Consider the following 18314-nt stretch of genomic DNA (forward strand, 5'->3'; position numbering starts at 1 on the left):
CCAGGGGACAGCGGAGGCCTTCTTTAATCATTCCTTCTCACCAGCACAGGAAAACTAAAGAGAGCACTGAGGCATGTTGCTAGACACAGATAAACCGTTTCTAGAAAGCTAAGGGCTACCCATCGCCGCCTTATTTTACAGAAACATCTGAACAGCTGAATAAATAAAATATCATTCTTCTAAGCTGCCTAAATCTCCCAGATTCGGAAAGTTTTCGGAACTTTCTTATTTTAGTCTCATTTTCAAGTGTCTACAGAAGCCAGAACACTCTCGGTCCCTGCCCCGGAAACTAAAGAGCCGATGGACTAAGGCAGTGGCTCTCAAACTTTCTGGTCTCATGATCACTTTACCCGCTTGAAAATATCGAGGATGCCAAAGTGTTCTTGTTTATGTGACTTAAAGCTACCGGTATTTACCATTACAAATTGAAACTGAGATCAATTCATTAAAAAATATCTATAATAGGGGGGTAGGGTATAGCTCTAGCGGTAGAGCGTGTGTTTAGCACGCATCAGGTCCTGGGTCAATCCCCAGTACCTAATTAATTAATTGATTAATTAATTAAAAAATAAATAAAGCTAATTACTCCAAAAATATTTTTTAAATGTATCAATAATAAACCCATTACCTGTCAACACAAAGTACATATTTTAATTAAAAAAAAGCTATCTTTACTAAAACAGAGTTAGCGAGAAGAGTGACATTGTTAATGTCTGGCTTACTAGAGGACCAGGTGGATTCTCGTATTTGCTTCTGTATTCAATTTGATGAGACATTACACTTCAGGTAGCCCCTGGAAAACTCCACTCTGAGAAAAGGGGAGGGAAAAGGCGATGACACCTTAGTATTTAGAAAGTGTGCACCTTGCAGACCACATGAAAGGGACGTGAGGAAGCCAACTGGGACACACTTTGAGAACCGCTACAGTAACCTGGGGAATGCAGGGTTTGATCAACGCAGACAAGTCAGCCATTTCACCCCATCCCCTAGCCTTGCATATATCACCATGCAACCCTCCCACACACCCCACCCCCCCCAAAAAAACAAATTCTACTCTGAAACTTAAGCCAACTGCTGTAATTGTTGGACAGGCAATGGTCAAATAGCCCATAACGTCACATTTCTATGGAACAACAATAAAATTAACAATAACATTTTCTACTTCCTAAGTGCTTAATGATCCTAGGCACTGTGCTAAACCCTTTACACATTCATCCTTTTATATGTGTATTAGACTCGATAACATACTACTCTCACCAATGTGTAGAGGTAAACTTGAAGGTTGAGAGGCTAAGTCAGTGACTGTGAACACACACCTGGTAAAGCAGCACACCTGGAAACTAAACCCAAGTCTCAGACTCCAATGGAGGTCTTATTTTGCACTATGTTAACTCATGGGCCACAGAGATTTTTGAACATTCAGGCACAGAGATGATCATAAACATGATAAAAACATTAAGACCCAATGAATACATTAGTCCCATGCAAAGATTCTGATACATCATGTTGACTCCCTGAAACATTACTCCACCAAATAAATGTTTAATATGAAACGGGCCACAATTCCTTACGCATTTATTTATTCATTCATTCCATGAACATTTAATGAGACCCCCCACTATGTTCCACAATCCTTGGTGGTGTTACTTGTCTGGTTATCCCGGACTGAACTCCCCCATTTACATGCTGTGTGGTCAGGAGGTTTTACTAAATTCATTCATCCAAGATGAAGTTAAAAAAAAAACAAGGTTAATCATTCAATTTTTTAACAAAAAATATATGTGCATGATTTGCTAATTAAAGGACTTGTTTAAAAATATTACTAGGAAAAACTAAAGCGCCCTGCCAACAAATAAGGGAAAACACTAAATGAAGTATGATATATTCATAATACAGAATATTAATTATCAATTATAAAGGATGAAGAAAAATTTGATCCTTTCATATGGGATGATGTCCATGGTCCATGATAAACAGTCAAACATCATGAAGAGAAGATGACAAGAGGATTATTCCATTTCTGTTTTGTTTTTGTGTTTTTTTAAATGGAAGTTCTGGGAATTGAACACAGAACCTGGCACATGCTCAACACGTGTTCTGTCACTGAGCTATACCCATCCCCCTATGTCTGTTATTGTTTTTAAATAGATGTATATAGATATGTTTGGGTTATCTGCCAAATTGTAAAGAGTGGTAACTCAGAAAAAATTGGAATAAGAGTTTGAAGCATACAGTTATTTGGTAATGTTAAATTCATCAGTTAAATGCAAAAAAAAAAAAAACCCTTCCTAAAAAATTTTAAGTATTAAATTTCAATGATGAGAAAGTCAAACGTATATCATGACCACCTCTGCTCTGCACAGTAGTAGCTGAAAAGCCATTTAATCAGTCTTTCTCCTTAAGCCTTGAGTCTTAACAGAATAATTATGTCTTAATACATTTTTGAAAAGTACAAGGAAGCTCAGTCAGATTAAAATAAGTCATCAAATCTTAAATACTGGATTCAAAAATCCCTAACTGAGATAATTCCTATGCGATGCTTTGGTGAATCCAAAATAGAGACCACTGCCTGCTTCACACTCACAAAAGAAACCTGGTCACATGCAGAAACGAAAATAAAAAAAAGTATAACAGAAAAAGGACAATAATTAAACCCTGCTCTTCTCGTGTATAAAGAATTGCGTCTTTCAATGATCACAGCCATGCTTCAAAGCCAGAGATAAAAGCAGCCATGCGATTTAAGCAATTCATTCTTAAAGACATGATTCAAAGGTAGAAGAAAAATGTCAAAAGTTGAAAGCGTATGAAACAGCATCTGACTATATTTTAAATACTTCCTTTCCAGTGCTTTTTTCTCCTAAGATCCTATAATATATTAGGAAAACAAAGTAATTTTTTTTTAAATGTAGCCTCTCCCTCTTTTCAGGGCACAAATATAAAATATTTCTATTTCACAGCCATCAAAGCATTTCTATCTTGTTCTTTCTCAAAAGAGCTTAAAGATATCCTTTACTGATATGAAGCCACCATAGATGTAATAATTTATCATATACGTCCTAGATAGATATGGCCCCAAACCACTTAGAGCAAAATTGTATATTTCAGCAAGGTTTCATTCCTATTTAGCTTAATTTTGTCACAGTTATGATTATTTGGCCTTAAGTGACTCTGTAAGAAAGTTTTAATTTTATTAGTATTATTTTTATATATGCTGTCTGAAAATATTACTTATTAATATTTCACAGAGTATGTCTGTGACTTTAATTTTTCACCTTTTTAATTAAGCTAAAAATAAGTTAATAAAGGATATTTTCCCTTCTTCCTCCTGCTTAGTATTTCTGAGGTAATAAAAAGCAACCCTGTGAAACATCTGGAACATTTCCTCACTGGTGGGGACATGTGTGCGTGGAGAGGGCGGAGATGTCTGAGGTGGGCCTTGCCTACTTTTTCCGATGAACTAGAACAATTACTTACTTCTCTGCAGCCAATCACAAGGCAAGTTCAAACTAGTGCTAACACCGGTCAGACATTCTCCTGGAGAAGACAGATGAGTGGCTAACACTCTTTGTTGTCCTGCTGAGACGGAGCCAAATCATCTCAGAAAATGTTATTCAAGAGCAGAATGAACTTGCAGCTGCTTCAGAGGGCAAGCCCACCATCACCCTGCGGCCCTGGACAAGGCTCTTCATCCTCCAGCTGCATTAACATGTGCCGCTTGGAGGTAAGAACTCCAAGAGGAAGTGTAGTTCTGTCCCTGAGGTCCCTTGAGGACTTCGGCAGATGACCAGGGTTAGACTCAAACAACAGCACATCCCAGCCCCCACCCGCTCGGGCCATTTTTGCCCAAGGATCTTTTGTCAAACATTGAAGATCTTAATCAATCTTCGCTCTGACCTCCCAGACCCCAAGGAAGATGGATGAGGAAGTAGGTGACCTTTCACCTGGTCTTCTATTTGTCCTGCCCCAGTGGAGCCATTGAGAAGACAATTGGGGAGGAACCTGCTGCCAGAGTTCTTAAGACTTGCCCATTTTCTCCTTTATATTCTTTCTTAAGCTCCCTTTACACCCCAGTCTTTCTTGTCCCACTTCCAAATCACTTTTCTTTCACTCAAAGGAAAGTTGTCTTTCCTATAGGAGAGGGGAAAAAAATGACACTCCCTAAATATCATTTCCAAATGGACATTATTCTCTGTTAGAGCAAAGGCAAAGCTGCCTATCTTTGCCCTTGACTTCCAAGAGTGGCTGGAAGATGGACTTCCCCTTTACCCTTTTAACTCAACACCCCTTAAAAGTCAACAGTTGTGATCTTGGGTAAGAGCCAAGTGATAAGAGAAATGCTAGCATTAACATCAGTTTAATGCTTTACAATCTAAAAGGCGATGTTTTTTAACCAATCTTACATCACTGTCGCCTCAAAGCAAGTCTCTAAGCTAAGTACAATTACTTTATAGGCGAACCCATTTTGCAGAAGAACAAACCAAGGCTCAGAAGACTTAAGAAACATCCTCAAGGTCATGCAGCTAAGTGACCAAATTGAGACACAGCTCCTTGTTTTGATGATCTTTCCGGTCTACCTAGGTAATCCTCTGATACCCTGGTAACAATGGCACAAATGGAGGCAACCATCTTTATTACTTTTCTGATGTCTGCAGTCTTGAGTCATCTTTAAAAAGTCTCACTCAAGTTTGGAATTTAAGAATTCTTGTCATTCAAGTCTTTTCTTCTCCCTAAATTCATCAGATTCTTACCTGGTAGTTTAAAAACAAGCAAAGTTCAAGGTTTTGTGCAAAAAGTATCTCCTTGAAGGAATTTAATCATTTTACGACTAGCAAAGAAAATACCTGGGTAGCAAGAATGAAAAGAATGAAGATTCTCAAAAATAGCTTAGTCAGCCTTCCCTTTCTATTAAATATCTGGCCTTGCCTTAGGAATAGTTTACTCAGAAACAGACTGGACCTAAAACATTGAGAGCCACCCTTCCATGAACCATATGATGAACTGGATTCCCAAGATTATTTCCATAAAGCAAATCACTACAATGCTCAATTGTTTTTACATTCACTTCCCCCTCCATCTTTTTCTCTTTTTCCTTCTAATTTGGGTCGTAAAAATGTCAAGGAGTTTCATAGTGCAGCAATGTATGAGTTACTGGGCTCTGTAACAATTGAAAATCAATGACGTTAGATACAGAGAGATGTACTGACACCAGAAACGTGAACATTTGAGCCAGAAATGGAAGACAAATGTGTGTGTGTGTTTTTTAATATAGAAATAAGAATCTTGACATGTGAAGATGTGCAAGTCTTGTCTTACAAAAATCAAAAAAGCAGAATAATTTACTCTAAGATGTGATGTGATGTCATTGTCCTGTTCACTTCACTGTTCCTGCTATGATGATTGTAATTTAAGTGCCAATAACAATGCACTCACGTATTTTCTAATATTAATGACGGAATATACTTCAGGGTCTCAATTGCGAACAGCTTTCTCAGCAGCCCCTTAGTTAAGAGCAAAGAAATTAATCTTTGTTGAAAAAAAAAAAAAAAACCACAAAGCTTGAAATCCCAACTTTAAAATTTTCAAGTTTACAAGTTTACCTTTCAACTCTAGGTCAACAGAGGTCATCAGTCTTTATTCCATTTTATTTACAATGGAATGAAAAGACATTCATTGCTCCCTACACCTAGTAATAACTTAGCAGATCAAGAATGCATAATTCTATAGCAATGAATTACCAAAAAGGCAACTTTCTTTAGGTTACAATCGTTGATTTCATCAGTCACGTGGATTGCTCCATAGTTAATCCCACCCTGTCATTAAGATGGCTGAAATGCCAGACTAATTGTTTGGTAGTCAGTTATTTCGGGCTCTTTAATCACTAAATCAGATGAACTATGTGGCAATGCAGTCTACAGCTCAACAATCACCCTGAGGAAAGATGAATGTGATCTGTTCCATAGATGGGACCAAGAGTCACACGCTTTAGTAGCAACTGTACAAGCCTGACAGCAGCAGACTATTGATAACCACTAAAAACAAATACCAAGCAAAAATAAAAACCTCGGAATAACTGATTTTTTTAAGCCTTAATCCACACACGACATGAGCAATTCATATAAATATGGATTACTTCCAGCCCTTACTCAAAAACAAAGCTGCTATAAAGAAAAAAAGTTTGCAAACTCCCCAGAAAGGAGAAATAAGGGAAGAGGGAATTGCATACACTGAACTTTAAGGAGGGGGGAGGGGGAGTCACCTTAGTAATAGGATAAATAGGAATTTACACGATTTAAAAAAACTCTGGACTTTTGCAAAATCTCAGGGATCAGAATGGATCACAGTTTATTACTGCCTCTGACCACAGACCGACCAAGAAGGGTTTTACTAGCTCTTCATCACATCCTCAGGGAAGTCAAGAAGTCTTTCATCAAGATTCATTCCACTTGGAGACCCTGTCCGTGGGGGCTCAGCGGAGCAGAACGCACTTGAAACTTTGTCGCTCCCACTTTGCTGGGCCACATCTACACTCCTCCACGAGGCAGAAAAAAAACTGGACTTCATTCACACAGCTCGATTTTCATCAGCCGGAGGAAATGAGAACAACAAACCCTAATGCCACACTTAAATCACGCATGCGCATATACAGATATCCATATACAGAGATGTTTCCGGACAGGAGAACCGTGGCTGGAAACCGTGCTGGCCCTCTTTAAGTAAGCATCAATCAAGGCCTTCTTCAACTGGTTCATTTACATTTCAGAGGGCGCATCCAGCAGGCTCAGATCTAAGTGCCTGTTAGCAAATGCATTTGGCCTTCTGCTGATTACAGCAGCACCATTTATTTTGTCCGTGTTAGAAACGTCTTAGTTTTGCCACCTAGCGCGGTGGCACTTACTCATTAGGCCCTCTGTCCCACCACATCCCACAGGGGCTGCTAATTACTGGCTTTACTCCATTTAGTCTCATCTCTGATTTAATTACGTGCTCTCAGCCCTCATGGAAAGTCCAATATGGCCCCTCTTACCTTGGCATTCTCCATTCCGCTCTTCGTGCCCAGCATTGCATAGGCAGTTGCCAATGGGTACCAGCCATTCACCATCTGCCCCACAGTACATTTTTGGCACATCCTTCTCTTCTGAGTTGTTGACACAGGAGCCTCGGACTTCCACCAGGGAAGACGTATCGGCCCCTGTGATGGTGTCTGGAAACTGGGCCAGGTTGCGAACCGTGAGCGGACACTTCTTATAGAACACGCGGACGGACACCAAGGCGATGCAAGCCCCCACGTCCTGAAACGCCAGATAGAATCCCTTTTTGCTCAACGGCCCTACATCCCGGATCTCTGTGTTCAGCTTCATAATTCTGTCGCCAATGTCCACTTGGGTGAAGCTCTCGTCGGCAGCGATAGTGTCAATTTTGGCAAACTGGCTCTCTCGGATAAAACGCTCTTTGTCGTTGTCCGATTCGTAGTAGTACAGGTTAAACGTCTCCTTGCAAGTGCCCATGACGCCCGGAAGACTGTTGCAGTCCCTCAAGGTGAACTTGATCTCAATGTACACCCTTTGAGCCCCTTCTCGGGTGATCCAGTCAGTTCGCAGCCAGTTATTCTGGCTGGGCTCCATCACATTGCACACTTGGTAGGTGCGGATTGGTGTATTTTTTTCATCCATAATGCTCACTTCCTCCCACTGTAAAGATCCAAAAGAAATGCATCCATTAAAAAAAAAATTTTTTTTTCATTCTACAGTGGTTTTGTCAATTCCATTTAACCCTCATAGGACAGTGATGATTCTTGTTTCAATAAGGAAAAAATAAAAAACAAACAACAACAAAAAAAAACTATGGAGCACCAATTCCTCACTAAGATGATAGTTTATTGGGAAAGTATTTTCTTTTAATTGTTTCACTCTTCTGCCTAAAATCCAGAGGTATTGCTGGATTTATTGCTTTTGAGTTCCCAGCAGTTCCTCGTGGTGGTCTAACAACCTCAAATTCACCTATTACAACAGCTACAATTTCAAGTGGCAACAGTTCAAATTTACTCATAAATGAAAAACTAGTATGTGTATTGTTTCAACAACTGAGCAGAGACCTGCAAATTAAGATCAGGAAGAGTAAAGCTTGCCAAAGGAAGACAATTATCAGTTAATTAGAGGTGCTCCTGTCAGAACTTTGCTCTTTAATACCTAAAAAAAGGTTTTTTGTTGTTTTTTTTTTGGCACGGTCACTATTCTTTTAAGAAAATCGCCCATTCTGGTTTTGGTAATCCTGGGAAGATAGAATAAGGTTGGATTTCTCAATTCCACTGTCATTTATAATGGGAGAACAGTTTTCAAGAGTACATATTCAATTAAAAAGTTTGTATACTGTTCTTATTTTTAAAACAGACACATAAGTAAACATAGACACATAAATAAACGCGCACTTTGCTTCTCAATAGTCTATGGATATTGAAAATAAAATAGTAAGTGGTATTTATGATTGAAAGCCCAAGAAAATTCAAGAAGGATGGGAAGGATTTTTTTGTTGCAATCTACTTTCTAACATAAAGATTCTAATAGTGGGACGACCTGAATTCAGCAAAATTCACTGTGAGCAGGACTGTAGTTTCGTTCTCACCATAGCTTTTAAAATAATCCTAAAAGCGGCAAGATAATTTGGGGGCTCTTACCAGACTGGTAGGCAGCCTCCAATTCTTCATTAATACCTACAGCAATACATTTACACAGATCTGGTATAAATCAGCCTAAGTATCTAACACGTGAATATAATTAGAAGAAAAAAGACAGTTAAAAAAATTCATATTCTATAATAGCTCCACTTAAAGCTCCATTCAATCCAATGGAGTACATAGAATCATAATGTATCTTTTAACAGGTTTCCCATCTGTGCATTGGAAAACTATTAATGGATGGAAATGTTACTATGTGAAGGGCCATAATGCATCAAATTCTGTATCCTTTTCATCTGCCACCATTATGAAAGTTGGAATTGGGGGGGATAAGAGCCCTGTGGCGATTAAAATTTCTTTTTATCCACTAAGCAATAAATCACCAGTAATTTACTTATTTGGGGAAATTCATGTAAATCTAAAAATAGATCCCCACCTTCAGAAAAAACCTACTCAGCATGCTTCTCATCTCAGAACAAAGGAAATATGGAAAAACACATTTATCAATGTAAATGAAAGCACAGAGGGATATCTCCACAGAGTTCATACAGATAATTCAGGTCTAATTCGAATTTTCCAGCCTGAACTTAATTGTCTAAACACATTGATCAATTCACCAGCACAGTGACAAATCTCCCCTTAGTTTTGCATTTTACAGTCAGTGTCAGAAACTCAATATACTCCTTTAAATGAACACTGCCAAGAAACTGGGTTTTTGCTACAATGTTGCCATCAAGAACCATCATTTTTCATTATTTTCAGGTTCTGCTTAGTTGTTCTGATGGGAAAATGAAAGAACAGTGACTAAAATTCACTTTTGCTTTGGTGGTATTGTCAAATAAGGTTTCTTGTTCTTTTCAAAAATAACAACAACAACAAATAAATGTCATTATTGGTCAAAGTTATAATCCCAAGTTTCTAGTCAAGAAAGATGTTGATCTAACAATAAGTAGAGATTTCAGATTAATCAAAAGATTAAAATATGCTCTTACACTCAGCTAGAAAGAACTTTTCAAGGGCAATCCATCCCTACTTGGTAGATATCCAATTTATCCCTTCATTCTAAGCCTGAAAAAGTTTTCTTTATTACAAAATCTAGAAACTAATTAAACTTTATAATTTGGCACGTAATTTCTCAATAGCTACTATGTATTTTGGAATGACTAATTCTATTACACACAAATAAAATTTTTATTTCTTACCTTTCACAACAAGACTTAAAGTGTTACACACATAGTATTGAAGGAAAAGAAAAAAGTCTACGTTCTATATTCAGAGGTCAACATCCTGCCCATTAAAAGTTCTGGGTTGTATACAATCAGCTATGCACAGTATCTTTTTTTTTAAGGGACATCGAGACAATTGAAAGAAGTTTTGTGTCTAGAAAAACTGACCAGGTGTTCTTTCAAAAGTCTGGGAGCTAGAGAGTCGGAGGTGGGGTGGTGGGGAGGGACACGTCTGCAGCATATTAAATTGCAATAAAAGCTTTCCAGAAACTAGATAGACCCTGAAGTGTACTCGAAAATGTGTCACTCCTTGCTTTTAACTAGGTCACAAGTATATTTAGTGTAACAAGGCAGGTCCAAATTCATACTAAGATGTACTCTCTCTTCAAACTTGGGAGCAGCCAGTAAGACAAAAAAGACTCATTAATTTTTTTTTAATGCAAGTACTGATACCTTTCATCCTCAGTTTCGCTAGCAGATCTAATTCATTCAACCTACAGAGCAATACCCCTGGTGTAGCATGGGAAAGCCTCCTTGAATCAGTGACCTTTCCAGGGTATAGGATTAACAAGAGTCTGACTCTCACAAGATAAAGCTGTACCTTTCTTCGCATTCAAAGGATGAGGGCAATTGCCTGCAATCAGCAGTGAATACAGCCTGTCTACACTGCCAGAGAACTGCCAATCACTCTCCCTCCCTCTTAAAAAAAAAAATGGTTTTGAGGGCAGACTAGAATTTTTCAGCAGAGACCCAACCAACTGCAGTCAAGTTCAGGCAGAAAAACAGGAGGGCAGGGCAATCTCCGTTCTATTGCAAATGGATCACAAGACTTGGCTTTGGAAAAAGACAGCCTAAAATTCTCCATTTTCATGACTGCTTTCTTGCCTTGTCTTATGTTTGAAACCCATCAAAATAATTTCTATGAATCTTAATTTTTTTTAAGTTCTTTATTGTTTTTATTCAAAGACCAAGTGTGAAGCACATTACAATTTTGGTCTGATAAATTCCTAATCTTTCATCCCTGTTGCTTTTAATCAATTCACTCCAGCACAGACTACCAAGTGTGTAAAGGTAGTTGATATGCTTAATTTTTAAAGGATTTGAGAGTTATTTCAATTTGGCAGAAGCCAGAGTTACCTATTACATTGATTTCTTTCCAAAGCTGATTCATTCTGACCTGTTAATAAGGGGGGAGGATGGGAGCAGAGAATGTGGCTACTGACCTAATTCTATTCTCTGAATCTTCCGATAAAGGCGGTGATGGCAAATTCCAGAAGAAATGAACAGTGGTACATTCACTCATAGTTTATAATCCAGCCTCTCCAATCCCCAAAGATCCAAGAATCCAAATACTTCAACTTTTCACATTTAGTACCAACAACGCACAAACTTTTTTTTTCCTTTTCCTGCATAGATGTTGCCCCTGGCTCAAGTTCATAAGGATTTCTCTCAGTGTGCCAGGGAACGAGAGCTGATTTAAGGCCGTCATAGCAAGTTACAGAGCCCCCCGCTGCTCATACACAGAACTAAACCTGCTCCTGGTACAATTAGGAACGTTTTCTCCCTGGTTATCTTTATTTATTCATTTTCCTCATCTTGAAACAGAACAACTGCTCTAAAATTAACCCTGTCAGGACTTCATGGCCATCATGGTAATAGGCATAAATTCTAATTTGGTCCCCAGATCGTATTTCTTGTCGGTATTTTAGTTTTAAATAGGCATCTAAGACTATGCCTCCACCAATCTCCTAATTTTGAAACCCCTTTCTGCCCTTTTGGATTCTAGTTCTTCCATGACAGAGCTGTCCAAGGGGAGTATAGGATTTCTCCAACAAAGCGTAATTCACTTCATAGGCCGTGTTGGAAATCTGACCCCCTCACCACAATCAACAAGAATCAAGCCATTAGGACTCTCAGAAAGTTGCTAATCATTCTTTTTTACCCTGTGGATCAGAGAGCAACTTGGAACTTACCCCTCCTTCCAGAGGGCTTGCTATCCACCCGAGTTCTCCCTGAACAGATCTGGAATCCAATAAGGTAACTGTAGGAAAAAAAAAAAAAGATTAATTTCCAATTGCAAAAAGCCAATACTACAAAAAAACCATTTGCCTGAGCGTTTCCATATGTGCTGAGGGTGTGCATATCCAACTCTGATCAAAACCTAAACTTGGTCTCACTTATGTAAATAATCATTACTCACTTGATCTTCTCCCCACTTTACATCTGCAGGTCCTTATTTATTTAACTTGCTTAGCATTTAAAATTCCATCCCAGGACTCAGTTGATTCATTTTCTAAAAAGGATGAATAGAGAATCTCAAGTACAAATCAAAAAATAAATATATCTACGTAGGGCAGTTACACTCCAGAGCAAAATCTGCATTCATCTCTGTCTGGTATCTACTGGAAATATTTGTTTTTGCAAGTTTCAGATGACTGCATAACTCATCATCATGGTGACAGAGCCACAAGTGAATTCTATCAGAGAGTACTCAAAGGGTCAGGAAAAGGCTCTCTTCCCTACCACTTTTTCCCCTCCACCACCAAATAAATAGGCCCTGGATGTGGCATCCGCTGCTTCTTTAAATATCAAAGTTTCAGAAAGGGGGAACGGCAGACGTGGGGAATTAGAATGCAAATACACTAAAGGATTCTCTTTGCCAGGTCTTTTTGAGGACAATTGGAGACTCCTCCTTCACTCTGGAGGAGATCGCTGGTTTAAATTTTAGATAGGGAGGGCTGCCTAATAGATTTAATATGCTTGTACTACACCTAAGAGTGTGTGCATCTAAGCTTAGGGGAACTGCGAGGGCAGCAAAACAGAGGTTGCACCCCGCGCAAGCTGAAACAGTCCTAGGCACGGAGAACACTGAAAAGGACGCAGTGAATTCCTAACCTCTCCACAGTCCCTTTCCCACTGAGATCTGCAGGCCTGGGGGTCGAAAGGCCTATCTCAAAGGAACCACTGGGTTATTAATTTGGTCAGCGAGGCTGGCTCTTCAGACTGGGGGAGGGGTGGGAATGGGAAGCCTTCATCCTTGCTCTGCACCCCCACTCTCAATCTTGCCACCTGGCCCCTGCCCACCTCCCCTCTCATTTCACCCTAAAGTCAAAGGAGTTAAAATGAGCCGCGTTTTCCTGGTTTTCCAGAGAAGCTTGAATTCCTAGGGTCTGTTAATTATTTTAAAATGTAGAGCCTTCCCCGGGTTGCTCCCGCCCGGAGTTGCGCCCCCCTCCTCCTCTCTTCTTGGTCCCTAGAGAAAAGCCCGCTACATCCATTTGGATTTATGTAAGGTGGATTAGGGACACAAAGGGAACAATAAGACCCAATTTACAAAAAAAGGGAGGGAATAGAAAGGGAGGGTAAAAGGGAGAAAAGGAAACGTGATGGGAATAAAAAGCAACAAAATGAATTAATTTTTAAGGGGGAGGAGGGGTCGGAGATGGGGTGACCACCCCCCCTTCTACATCAGCCTACAGCTCCATCAGTTCTTTTTGTCTAAGCTCCCAAGTTTTGCTTCCAAAATAAAAAGAAGGGGGAAAAAAGACAAGAAATCTCCCCTGCGTTTGGTGCAGCGAGATCTTGGGGGACGTCCTAGTAAGTGTGAGCCGAAGTAGTCAGGAGAACGCGGGATGCAAGATTTCGCTCAGAGGAATGACCCTGGGGACCGAGAGGTGGCAGCGGCCGAGATGGCACCAAAAGCCACGTCGGAAGGAGGGAGGAGATCGAGAAGGGGAGAGAGCGCCCCTTTCCTCCCAAGCAGTGTCTGCCGGCAGGTGCGTGAGTCTCTGGGAGCCTCCGTCTGGCGAGCCCTGGGCACTGGCTGCCCAACCAAGGCTAAGTTGGTTTTTGGCTCCCTCCTTCGGAACAGGGAAAATGATAGATTGCACAGGGATGGATAGACGGATCCTGGAGATGGACGTATGAATAGATACATGGATGGATGGATGGATGGATGGATGGATGGATGGATGGGGGAGGGTGGGAAGGTGAAGGAGTCTGCTAGATGGGTGCACGCAGGCTCGAGCGCGAGCATTCACTAGAGCACTCGCGCACACAATCATGGCACTCGCACAAGGCACACAATTGTCCGCGTCCACGCGGGCACCCGCGCACCCACATACACGCATTTGCGCGCGCGCACACACACATAAACGCACACGCAACTTGCCTCTCTCTGAGATCATCAGAATCTAAATGATCAACCCCCACCTTACCGACACAGACACACACACAGACCTTCTATCACGTCCAAACAGACGCGCAGAAAACTGAGCACAGAGACAGATTCAGTCAGTCCCGCACGTTCCCTCCAAAGTAACCCGATGTACAGATCTGGGGGCTAAAACTCGAGTACGTTCAACTTGCCGCGGGTTCCCCAGGTCTGAGGGGCGATCGAGGAACTTAGGGCCCCCTAGGCCAGCGATGGCACCCCTCCGGCGCGTGGCTGGCGGGGAGAAAGGTGTCTGACGCCCGGTGCTAGAAATCAGGTCACCGGCGACCGGGGAGCGGCGCCACGACCGCTGCGCGGCGGAGGCCCGGCAGCCGGGTCCCGGGAAGCGCAGGGCTCGGGAAACTTTGCAGAAACCAGAGCTCGCAAGGTTTTTCGCAAGAACCCGAGAGCACCACCATACCCTGAAGGAGCTCAAGGCTTGCGTTTCCCCTCGACCTGGGCTGGGAAAAGTGGTGGTAGGAATAGGTCCACAGAATTTATTTATTTGTTTGTTTTTATCCTGGTTCCCGCGCATCCCCTCGGGGCGCCTCGGGCTGCCCTCACCGGCAGAGGCTGATAAACTTCGTCCTTTCGCTACAAACTTGGGCAACCCCGCCACACGCACGGGTCACTGCCCGGAGGCAAGCTGCTTGACGGGTCCCCGCCTCCCCCTCACGGATCTTCTCGCCTCGGCCCCCTTCTCCGGAGTCAGGAAGCACCGCTCACGCCGGGATCCCCCCACACCCGCCGGCCTCGCGCTCCCGGGGATCATTCACCCGCACGGATCGTCGCCTCTAGGTCCCCGAACGCAGAAAGGCCGCCCCGCTCGTACCTTCATTCGCGGGATACACCCTGGAACCGGTGACAGCGTCGCAAATCCCAAAGAGAAACGAAAAGAGGACGAAATAGAAAATCCCAGCCATGGTTCGCCGGTGCCAACGCTGCTCCTGCCGCTTCTATCCCAGTGGAATAAATGCTTAAGTTAGGAGTGCAGCAGGCTGAAGACATTGCCAAGGGGGTGGGCCCGGCCCGTGACGTGCACCCGCCAGTCCGGGCCCAGTGGCCAATGGTGGCACAGATGCGGCGCCATGGCTCCGCCCCCACCGAGCAGAACCCGCCCACATGCCCCCGCCCCCTCCGGGCTCGGAAGGGCGCTCGGTCTCCCGGGGCTTGAGGGGGGCGAGCTCCGCGGCGTCCCGCCCCCGCCGGAGGGAGACGGTGGGGTCCTCCCGACCGCACCTCAGGGGTCCAGCCCCTGGGCAGTGGAAGGAGCTTAGAAAGACTAAACTGGTTGGGGGAAGTCCGAGGAAATGTTGGGAACCTCCACTTCCCCCACGGGCGGTTTGAGATGGAGGAAAAGGCTCTTTCATTGCAATCTAAAAAAGTATAAAGTTGACCTGCTTCTTTGCTGTTGCTCTTTTCTGAGGGTCGAAGTGTTCGCGTCCCGCGCGCCGGGACTGGGACTGCGCTTTCACTCCTGCGCACGGCCACCGCCACCCTCGGCTACCTTGCCCCGTTTTGTGTTTTTGTGGCGCACCTCCATAAGAAATGCTCTTTGAGGGGAGTTTTGTGGCTTGATTAGTTCTCTTCCCTGGTTCCCAGCCGCCTAGGGAGCCGGGATCTAATCAGTCCCCAAAGTCCGGTGCGGCGCTCGGCCAGAAGCAGGGCTCTGTCACTCTCTCCAGAGACGGAACGAAAGACTCTCTAGTGACAGAGAAGCCCCCTCTTGCCCCTTCTCCGCGCTCACGCCGTGGGTCTCGTCCCGGCCCCAGGACAGGACTTGCCACCTCGACCAGACGCCCCACCATGGCTTCGGCCGCGGGGAACCAACTGTGTGTTTGCCGTGGGTGAGTCCCCGGAACCGGGCCTGGCAAGCCCGGGGCGCAGGGGGGCTAGAAGCGAAGAGCTGAAGTGGGAGCGCGGGGCTCGGATACGGGAGGTCGGAAGCCGCGCTGAGCGGCGGTTGTAAGCTCTGCGCTCCCGTCGCTAGTCCGGACAGCTCTCGCCGCCCCAGGAGACGGTAGTGGGCGACAGGACGCGCAGAAAGCCGCGCAGCTGCCCCAGACGCGGTGCTGTGGGTGTCACTGCGGACCTCCTGGGGGCCCAGGCAGCACTGGGCCTCCGTTCGTCCCCCGATGCCCCGGCCGCGGGCGCAGCCAACTGAGCGCCGCCGGGAGACTGCAACGCAGCAGGCGGCCTGGGGACCGGCCCCCGACGCTACTCGGTGAATTTCTCCAGACGTTTGAAGGAGCCCCGCTTCCTGCCGAGGCCACCATCCATCCCTTCTCCCAAACCACCCTCCGTCTGGCTCCCTGCGGGGTAGGGCCGGGTTTTCCTCTCCCACCTGGGTCCCAGCGGGAGAGCGACCGCGGGGAGAGGAAAGCGCCGTCCCCGCTCCCGCAGCGGCTCATTGTGAACCAACCGCGCCACCTGCCGGCCGGAAGAGGGAGTGCGCGGCCTCCGCGGAAGGGCGAGCGGACAAAGACCTCAACGCGCAACCCGCAGAGAGTAGGTGTGCCCGTGGGGTATCCCTCCGTCCGCCCACCCGAGTCCGGAGCACCCGGGCCACCCCTGCGGAGTGGTGGTGGACGGCCGCGGAGAGGACCCAGGAGTTCTGTCGCGCTTCTCGCTAGCTGGATTGCAGAAGACGGAATCAGGAAGCGTTTCGAGGAGAAACTCGTCGCCAACATCCGAGGGGTTGCCGGAGCAGCTGCTATCCCTGAAAAAGCAATCCTAGATAAAGCAGGGAGGGTGCGGGGCAGTGTGGAGGGAGAGCAGATCGCGGCCACGGTTTCAGGTTATTGGCCTCCGTAGCACATCGTGCTCCCCTAGGGCTCGAGAGCTGCACTCAGTGCGAACTCAGACCCGGTCGAGTAAGATGGGCAACTTTTACGTGAGCGCGCTAGCGAGGCGCTGGGCGGTAGCTGTGTGAGTCGGTGACCTAGAGGGGAACCTTGTGCGGCTCCAGACATTCTGGCTTCTCCGACAAAGACTGCTGAAATGTCACAGTCTGAGGAAGTGGATTTCAATGATTGTAGCCACTGATTTTACACCGGTGAAGTGGGGGCTGAATGCACACGGGGGTTATATATGTGCTTGTGTATATAAATTATTTAAAACAACTGCACAAAGTCTTTGTAAGGAATGCATTTCTAGGTTCTTTCATGTGTCTCCCTGAGTTTTACAGAAAAAGAAGATGAATATTGGTTCCTGTCATTCTGTATGCAGACTCAGAAGAGCATTCCAATTCTTTTTAAGACGTTTTTAAACAATAGTTGCTGGTTGCTTCTCTGCAAAATTTGAATTTTGCATGTATGAGCCGTTGAAATGGGAAACTGACGGTCTACCTCCTTAAAAACAGTCAAATTTCTAAAACATGAACCATCCCCCCCCAATATGCACACTGAATGTTAATTAAACAAAGTCTTTCCGGCCTCAGCTGCCTGAAAGCAAGGCTTCATTTGCTAGGGTACATTCGGTGACATCCTCTTTTTTCTCCCGTTTCCCTTTTCAAGCCCCAAAGCAGCCCAATAATCTGGAGATCCAGGAGGCAGGAAACGCTACCTGGGAAAAACTGAACTATAACGTCCTCTTTAAAGCATTTCTGGGCTGAAGATCAGAAATGAGATGCTGAATACTGAACTATTTAGGATGAAAGTATTTGATAGCTTGGATTTCTCTAGAAACACTCCAATAAGAAAAGGAAAAGAAGGAAAAAGAATTCGGGACTAAATAGATGAAACTGGATTGGAAAATGTCGGTATCTTTTCATGCTGAATAAAAGGAATCACGTGAATTCATTATACTATTCTTTCTGTGTTTATGTGTGTTCAATGTTTTCCATAGTAAAAGTTATAGTAGGATAAAAAGATGAAATGAGATGCTGAAAATTCCTCTGTCCATTGTGACAACCTAGAAGGAAAAGTATTCTAGCCTAACAGACATGATTCCACCTTAAAAATAAGGGAAAAATGAAAAAAAAATGATGGTGGTCGTGGTCCACCATCACTGCAAACCCCCTACTTCACTGGAAAACACTTTGGAGTTTTCAAACATTTGAGAGGGTTTACAACAAATCAATCACCCAACGGAATCACAAGCATACAAGAGAATGCCATACAAAAAGTACCTAAGATCACCTATTTTTAAGATAAATTAGCTTGACTCTTGATTAAAACTGGCCTCTCAACTGTTATAAGAATTC

General features: G+C 43.8%; 1 protein-coding gene across 3 annotated transcripts in view; it reads right to left on the reverse strand.

The window, feature by feature from the left end:
* Positions 1 to 15096, reverse strand: part of EPHA4 (EPH receptor A4) — a 131744-nt gene extending 116648 nt beyond the window's left edge. For all 3 annotated transcript variants that reach the window (XM_006207206.4, XM_006207207.4, XM_072961731.1), the window contains exons 1-3: positions 14943 to 15096; positions 11871 to 11938; positions 7025 to 7688 (exon numbers count right to left, since the gene is read on the reverse strand). In XM_006207206.4, the coding sequence (XP_006207268.1) occupies positions 7025 to 7688; positions 11871 to 11938; positions 14943 to 15033 (823 nt within the window). In that variant the 5' untranslated portion in view covers positions 15034 to 15096. The remainder of the gene's footprint in view (positions 1 to 7024; positions 7689 to 11870; positions 11939 to 14942) is intronic.
* Between the last annotated feature and the right edge of the window lie 3218 nt (positions 15097 to 18314).

This window comes from Vicugna pacos, chromosome 5 (assembly GCF_048564905.1).
Source record: "Vicugna pacos chromosome 5, VicPac4, whole genome shotgun sequence".
NCBI lineage: Eukaryota > Metazoa > Chordata > Mammalia > Artiodactyla > Camelidae > Vicugna > Vicugna pacos.